Source organism: Paroedura picta, chromosome 3 (genome assembly GCF_049243985.1).
Source record: "Paroedura picta isolate Pp20150507F chromosome 3, Ppicta_v3.0, whole genome shotgun sequence".
NCBI classification, from domain to species: Eukaryota; Metazoa; Chordata; class Lepidosauria; order Squamata; family Gekkonidae; genus Paroedura; species Paroedura picta.
In genome coordinates this window covers 11,919,512-11,928,143 of record NC_135371.1, presented here as the reverse complement: position 1 = coordinate 11,928,143, position 8,632 = coordinate 11,919,512, and the positions used below count along the sequence as shown (strand labels likewise).

At 43.4% G+C, this 8,632-nt stretch overlaps 1 protein-coding gene across 1 annotated transcript in view; it reads left to right on the top strand.

The window, feature by feature from the left end:
• The first annotated feature begins 1,636 nt into the window (after window positions 1-1,636).
• The window catches only part of LOC143834492 (killer cell lectin-like receptor subfamily B member 1C), an 11,229-nt gene continuing 4,233 nt past the window's right edge, over window positions 1,637-8,632 (top strand). Inside the window, exons 1-3 of the mRNA XM_077331318.1 lie at window positions 1,637-1,811; window positions 3,399-3,488; window positions 6,447-6,575. Of these exons, the coding sequence (XP_077187433.1) occupies window positions 1,733-1,811; window positions 3,399-3,488; window positions 6,447-6,575 (298 nt within the window). The 5' untranslated portion in view covers window positions 1,637-1,732. The remainder of the gene's footprint in view (window positions 1,812-3,398; window positions 3,489-6,446; window positions 6,576-8,632) is intronic.

The following is an 8,632-nucleotide window of genomic DNA, read 5'->3' as shown; positions in this document are numbered from 1 at the left end:
CCTAGTATTCAACATTGTACATTTCAGATTTTGAAACTAATCTGTTTCTTAACTAAATTATCAATTTCACCATTGTTTCGTATTCAGTACTACATATTTGCAGCAAAATTCAAGAAAAGCGAGAAAGAACGAATTAAGAAGTTTCATAAAGGTTCTGGAATGTAATGTCACCCCTTCCCCCCTTAAAGAAATCCTGTGCATTGTCCTGTCTGAGTCCATATTAGGTGAAGAAAATGGACCAGTGGGGGAAGGTTTAAGCTTCATCTTTCTACATACCATGGCCCCAGTTCAAAGCTTGCCCTGCACCTTTGGAAATTAATTTCCATACATGGTCTCCATTGACCAGTCCTACAGACAGAACTAGGAAACTATACTGCATGGTTAGGCATTTGGTCTGCAATGCAATTTGGCTGGTTATTACTTAGGCCACTGCTTCTGCTCAGTCTGCAGAGCTCACAGATCTGTCTCATATATTTGTATCTTACTCTTCCTCCCCTGGGGCCGGCAGCTGTGGCTCAGTGGTAGAACACTTGCTTTCCCTGTGAAATGTCCCAGCATCACTTCCAGGCATCTCCAATTAAACAAAGAGATCAGGTGATTGGTGATGTGAAAAACTCTGCTGGAGACCTTGGAGAGCTGCTGCTGGCCTGAGTAAGCAATACTGAGGCCCATTCCGCACACATAGGATAATGCACTTTCAATGTGCTTTGGCAGCTGGATGTTCCTGTGCAGAACAGCAAAATCTACTTCTAAAGTGCATTGAAAGTGCATTATCTATTGTGTGCGGAATGGGCCTGACTTTGATGGACCAGGGATCTGATTCAGTACAAGGCAGCTTTATGTGTTCAATGAGTAGAGCACAAGCAAGGCCTTTGCCCCTGCTTGGCAAGGACACCCACAGATATTTGGAATAGCTCAAGCAAACAATGCCCATGCTTGTACGAAACCGAGAAAGCCCTCTTCAAGCCATCAAGATGATAAAATATTGGGCAGAACCATAGGATGCAGAAACGCTAAAGTGGAAGATAATGCTAACTTTGGTGAGGTGAGAGCCTTTGATCACTGACCCAGGCGGTTTTGTTTCTCCTTTTGTTTTTGTAAACTACAATGGAATTCCAGGAGATTGATTGGCTGTTTTGACAAAGGATTATCATTGGCTGTATTTGGTTGTGTGGCACAGTCGACTAATGTCACAGAATTGATTTTTGCTAAATATTCCCACTGTCATGGAAGGAGTTCATAGTCTGAGGAAGAGTGCTTGCGTTCGAAAGCTCACGCCCTGAATAAATCTTTGTTGGTCTTAAAGGTGCCACTGGACTCTGGTTTTATGTTGTGAACTATATGTTTTACTGTCTAATTTTATGTTTCCTTTCTAAGAAAAAAAACCCACGATGGTTTTATTGTGATTAAACCAATTAGCTCATTATTAGTGATTATCTTAGGTGAAAGACAGGTGAAAGACAGGTGAAAGACAGCTGGAAGGGAAGGAGCAGCAATCTGATGCTTGTAAGGATCTTTCCCCTTTCTGCAACAGAAAACTCTGCTTCCGTAGTTAAACCGACAGTGAATTTTGAATACAGTTACATTGCAATGACACTTCCTGACTGTGACTTGCTCTGGTTGGTCACCTCAGTTCACAGATATTGGTTTCGCAGCTGCTGTCTGCTTCTTGTCGCAGACAATCACTTGGTCGTCTTTGCTACTCAAAGAGGCTCTCCCTCCAGCCAGCAGTATGGCAGAAAACATTCTCTACGCTGACCTCAGGCTCCCTTCTGAGTCCACCTCTGCAAGGCTGCCTCATCCACCTCAAGGTGAGTGCGGAAGTTTTGTGTGAAAATCTGATTGAGGTCTTTCGATGCTATTAATCTCCGTTTAGACATTAAAAGGGGATAAAGTCTTTCTAGGTGAAGCCGTGTTCGTAGGACCCTTCCACCATTTTGTAAGAATTTGAACATCTCCATGAAAATGTATAGAAGACAGCCTTTTATTACATAGGGAAAATGGATTTCAGCCACATTTTAGATAAGATGCTGATAAGATGCTTTGGAATAAAGATGCTGATAAGATGCATTTTAGATAAGATACTTTGGAAAGGATTCCAAAGAACGGGAAAGTTTTTAATTTGGATCAGGATTTGTCAGGATCACAGACCTGAAACTTTTTAAAGAAGTTTGCATTTGGGCCCGAAGAACTTAATTTTGTTTTCCATCTTACAAACACAATACTGGCTAAGGGTCAATCTAAACATATTGCTTATTCAGATATGAATTTTAATTGCAGAAAGCAGCCATAGAAGTTGAGGGGGGGTACAGGCTGAAGTTACAGTGCTGGAGAAGAACTGGTTAGCTCTTTCCCCTTACCCAATTGAACACAGGACTGGAGAGAGAACTATGCATTGTGTCCTTATTGCTTGACCCCCCCCCCCCCCCGGAAGTTAAAACAGTTGGGAAGGCATGTCATAGACCGTTTACGCACTGGAGATTTCATACCAGGTTGCAGGCTGGAGGTTTAGTCATGGCAAGTTGCCTTACCTCTTCCTGCACACACACAAGGGAGCATTTGACCCGGTGCATCTCATCTGCCCGATTTGTGCCCCTGCACAGGAGCTGGGGCAGTGAAGTTCCCAGTGCATAAACGGTCATACTGGGGAAATGATATGGGGAAGCCCAATTGCTGCACTGATGGGGAAAATACGTATAACCATTGCAGTGTGGAAAACAGTTTGGAGACACGATTGCTTGAGTTTACCTTCTAACAATTAAGCCATAGTGAAATGAACAGCATCTGAATTAGATTTTTAAAAAGTTCATGCTTCATGTTTTAATTCTAAGGCAAGGGAATTTTACTGTTTAAACCCAAAATAAAAAAGGAACTTCTGTTTCAAGGGAACTATGAAGAACTGTACCCAATTTTTTTTTGTGATACTTTAGACCAACACGGCTAAATCTTTGTTGGGCTTAAACGTGCTATTGGAGTCAATTTTTGTTGTACAGTGAAAATAAGCCTTTGCGCAAAAGTTTCGTTTTCTAGGAGGAGGTATAAATGAGTTCAATATTCTCACTCATTTAAAAAAGGGAAATGGAATCTAATCTATAAAAATGACATTTACATAAGAATAACTACTTCAGAACATAAATAATGGCTATGCTATTAGATGGGGGTATTAGCAAAAAGACTTTATGAGGTTTCATTGCAACTCTCATGTCCTCCTGAGTACAATTCTTCACCTATGGTTAAATGTGTGAAGTTACCTCAAAAGGTACCTCGTAGCTGTCATTATGTGTTAAGTTACTGCAAAACAACAGAATGATGGTAGATTCCCTAGTGCACAATCACTTGTGAAAACATAGTATTGGTGTCATTATGTCCTTCTATGCTAGATGAATTAATCTTTACAGATTCCTGTCCATTTTCGTGTCGGTACAAGCTTGCTCTGTGGATTGGATGGGGTAGCAGTGCAATCCTGCTAGTCACTGTGATTTTGTTGGGTAAGTAGAGCAGAATATAGTTATCTCTAATGGTTGTTCAGTCTTCACTTGTGGACTTGTACAGGGGCATGAGCAGAATGGACTCTAGGTACGTTTGTCATTCAATGGCCCACCACTTCAGAAAACTGAATGTTCTTTTTGAGAAATATTATATTAGTCTCTCTCACTGACTGAACTGTGTTTCCTCTAGGCTCATGACATAATAGAAGGCAAAAGAGAATGCATTACTTTTAATTCTTGAGATTTGAAGGTTGTATTGAGAATAAACTCCAATTTTTGTTATTGAATTCAGGAATCTGGTACTGTGTCAGGTTCACTGTGGGGGAGGTACCAAAATACTCAGAAAGAACAAGGGATAGATGAAGTAAATGTCAGGACATTGGTCAGAAAACTATCATCTTGGTGATATTTTCTTTAGACCTCTGGGTTGTAAAACTTTTGGGAACTAGTCTGGAGTTCAGACATCTTATATTCTCATTCAGTCCTTCAGACATTTTGGTTTGAGAGGTATTTTCTTATAAAAGGAAATATGAAACCGCATTAGTTAGAAGATAGGCCTCATCCTTCTTGTGTCTCACACCCCAGAATTTACAGCTTAGTTTGCTATGACATATTTTAAGGACTAATAGTCATCATTACTTTTGCAGAGTTCAATTTTGCCTTAAGTTACAGCATAACGAAACAACAATGAAAATCCTCTCCACTATTTATCAGTTTCCATTCTTACTCTAAGATACAAATAATTTCAGAATGGGGTAAAGGATGGGGTGATGTATATCAGTGCAAATATAACCTTTGCGTAATTTCCTGTGGTTGTATTGCCATGATAAAAGATGAAGATGTGGTGGGGTGACAGGAAATACATTGTGGACAGTAACTTTTGAGATGGCCAATACCCACACTTCATTAATGCTGGTAGGCCCTGGCTTTTATGTTCTGATTACAGGTCCTTTCTTAACTTTTAGTTGTTTTTGAATTCTTATTATCAGGAGATTATAGCTCAGCTCCACATCAGGTGAAACCAGGGTTTATTTCAACTAACTACGGTTACCTGTCTGAAAGAGGGCCTGTCCACTAACTATAAATTAGTTGGGTCACTTAAGCCAGGATCAGAAGTTGGTTTGGCTTCACTTAGGGCTGCCAAGCCCCTGGCTTGGGGATTCCCATTTCTCACTAATGCTGAGAGCATGATGACATTACTTCCAGGGAGAACCCAGAAACAATAGGAGTAACTCTAGGAATTTCCAGAGACTCTATGATAAAACCATGGGGTTTCTCACAGCCTAGTTATCCCTGGAAGTGACATCATGCCTGTGACATCACATCAGCCCCCCCCCCACACACACACACCATTAGTAGGCTTGGAGCTTCTGATGTGAATTAGCTGAATTGATGTGGTGGCATGAAAAGTTTCAGTGTTCATGTACTAAACGGTTTCTGAAAGTAAAGATGTTAATTTGGTTGGAATTAAGGCCTCACATGGAGGAGGTTTTGAAATACAGGGAAGCTAAGGAATAGGTAGCTCCAGAGGCAATTTACCCTAATAGCACCTGCAGCATGTTCTATACTTCCAGGGTCCCTGTGGTTCTATACGGTTAGGGGGCCTTCACACTGTGACTGTTGGGGGATCTTCATACTTCTGCAACTTGTAGACTTCAAGAACAAGAAAAAGGGCCTGTTAATTCTTGAACTGGCTCTGGTATTATGGGCCCCACAAATCCTTAAACCATTACCAAGTAGCCTTGAGAAAAGGAAAATGAGGGAAGGGACTAAACTAAGCAATACCTATGTAGGCATTGCTAACACTCTAGTGTGTTTTGCCCCCAAGAGGGGGAAAAGAGAAGGAGGATTGCATTCTGTGAGAATTCAATGGAGCTGTAGTTAAGGAGTAGGCTGTCCATCAAAAGGAGTGGTGTCTGTAACACATATGTGAGGAAACTCATCTACTTCGCGATCCAGTAGAACAGGGCCCCTTTGTTGAATATGTTTGAAATCTGGGTACTCTTGGGAGAAGAGGGAGGAATGTGTTCTGAGCACATTTGGTTGTGCCATCTTCACTGCTGCCCACTGACAAAAATGGTCCCAATAATCCAGAACCCTAAAATATGGCACTGATTTCTAACCTAAACTGCTAATGTCCTACCCAAAATGAAACTGTCACAGTAAATTCCACCTAGATCTAAAGCTGTAGTAGATTTTTTCCACTCAACTTCAGAACACTGTTTTGCTTCTTTAATTTCTTTGCTGTCCAGTTCCTGGGATCATTTCCCACTAAGCTTTCTGTCCTCAACCTTCCTACTTGCTTATGCCTCTCCTCTTGACCCAGGTGCATTTACAGGACAATTTTTACCAATCAAGGAGACCTTTTAACAGTTGCTGAGTGGTTTACAAACATTATTTTGCAGAGTGTTTTGCTTATTGTCATTAGAAAGTTTGTGAACATTCCACGATCACAGTCCCGCAATTAATTTCACCCCTATCACACAATTGTATCATATAGTGGTCCACAACCATTTTATCACCGGGGACCGGTCAACGCTTGACAATTTTACTGTGGCCCCGGAGGGGGGGGGGTAGTCTTTTGCCGAGGGACGTCACTGCCGCCACCTGAGCCCCTGCTCCGCTTGCTTTCCCGCCAGTGCCCCTGACTTCCTGCTACCCACTGGGGGGCGCTGCCAGCAGTAGCTGCGCAGTGCCATGCCAAGGGGGAGCCCCAGCCATGGCAGCTGCTGGAGAGTGCCAATGGTGAGCTGGCAGCAGAGTGGCAGGGCAGCCCCCGAGGCAGCACCCGGGGAGGAGCCGTGGTCCGGTACCGACTGATCCAGGGACTGGTCCCTGTCTCCGGACCGGGGGTTGGGGACAACTGGTATCGTACATTTTATAAAAATTAATGAACTTTGAATCCATTCCTCCATTATTCAATTTGCCAGTCAGCAGAATGCACATTCTGATTTGAAGTTTTTCAGATGAAGCAAACTATGGAGAAAGACTGTCAGTGTCCGGGACCGATCAAAGAAATAGGAAACAATTCCATTCTGGCTCACTTGAGGCAGAAACTGTGTAAGCCTCTTGACAACAACATAACAGGTAACTCTAAATGTTGTATTTCCATAATGAGGGTTAGGGACGCACATTATAACAATTCCTTTTATGTTTATACTAGAGGCAAAGCCCATTACACCCAGGGAAACAATGAGCACTAGGATGCACAACTGCACTGAGGCCTTTCTGGGGGTTGGCTATATGGCAAAAGTGTAAATCATGGGAGAGGGAGGGAGGGAGGGAGGGAGAAAGAGAGAGAGAGAGAGAGAGAGAGAGAGAGAGAGAGAGAGATGGTGGGAAGGCTCAGAGGCAGTGCTCAGAGGCAGTGGGATGCCTGGCCAGGAGAGGAGGAGAGAGAGAGAAAAAAGAAAGAAAGACGGAGAAAAAGGGAAAAAAGAAAGAAAGAGAGAGAAAAAGAAAGAAAGAAAGAAAGAAAGAAAGAAAGAAAGAAAGAAAGAAAGAAAGAAAGAAAGAAAGAAAGAAAGAAAGAAAGAAAGAAAGAAAGAAAGAAAGAGCACCGAGGCTGTCCCGGATCCCATGGCAGCCTCTACTCCTCTTCCTGCTCCCGTTAGACTTGAGGTCCCGCCTCCAAACCTCAAGGAAACCTCCCTCCTCCAAATCTTGGGAGGGGGGAACTCTGTGGCGATGCCCCAGAGAGATTGAGGGGTGCCACTCTCCAGGTGGGACCTGGAGGGAGGGAGAGAGAGAGAGAGAGAAAGGAAGGAAGGAAGGAAGGAAGGAAGGAAGGAAGGAAGGAAGGAAGGAAGGAAGGAAGGAAGGAAGGAAGGAAGGAAGGGGGGGTTATCAGCCCTTCGTGGCTAAGGGCTCCCTCCGGCTAAGCTACAAGAAAGGGCCATTCCTGGCCAAGGGCAAGCGACCTGTCCTTTTTGAAAATATATGGTTTATACTGATAAACTTAACACTAAGATCCTAAAAACACTTTCCAGGATGTTAACCCCACTGAGTAAATATGAATGAGATTATGAGCAGACTGGTTTAGGATTCCATTGTAAATCTTATTTGTAAAAATAATGAGCCTGTGGATTAGAATGCAAACAGTAGCTTGCAGAAAACTCCTGAAGGCATCACAAACACAGAAGGTATGAAAAATGTATTTTTTATATCTACATCAGGAGCCCCCAACATGAATGCTTGATGCTTGTTGTTGCCTTTCCTAGAACCTTTCATGTGCCTTTAGAGGCTTCTGATTGGCCATTGGAGAGTTGATTGTTTATGCAGATTTTTCAAATTGCTGCTTTTAGCAGTGGCTGCCACCCCAGCACAAGGATCTCCACTGTATTACTGTAGATCAGGGGTAGTCAAAAACTGCGATCCTCCAGATGTCCATGGACTACAATTCCCAGGAGCCCCTGCCAGCAAATGCCATGGACATCTGGAGGGCCACCCCAGCACAAGGATCTCCACTGTATTACTGTAGATCAGGGGTAGTCAAACTGCAGCCCTCCAGATGTCCATGGACTACAATTCCCAGGAGCCCCTGCCAGCTGGCAGGGGCTCCTGGGAATTGTAGTCCATGGACATCTGGAGGGCCGCAGTTTGACTACCCCTGCTGTAGATAAACTGAAGCAGCCATTTTCTGGCTGGCTCCACCTCCTCCAGTGACAGCCATTTTGTGGTTGCTCCTATCACCCTGTTGTCAGGACGACGGACTTGAAAGAAAACACTTCTTTGAAAATAAGAAAGAGTTTAATTCCACAGTTCTTATCCAAGACGAAACAAAGCCAGATCTGAGGTGCCAGGTCAAAACACAGTTCTTTTACCTCCTCACTTTCCCGCCCAAATCCCACCCTCACGGTTACAGTCGAAATAGACAGTTAGCCCAGGTGCCATCCGGGAAAGCTTCCAACAAATGATAACATGCCTAGCACCGGCCTTGGAGCGCCAGGTGTTACTACGTCGATGATAACAGTGGTTACATGAATAAATGGGTAGCAGACAGGTCATGGCTGTAATGCAGACAGACAAAATGGTTACAGAACGGCTAAGCATTAACTCAAGACAGTCATGAAATCATGGCAGTAATCAGTGCCAGAATTCTGAAGGCGCCTGCTCGTTCAGAAAGGCAAGGGACCCCGATTTAG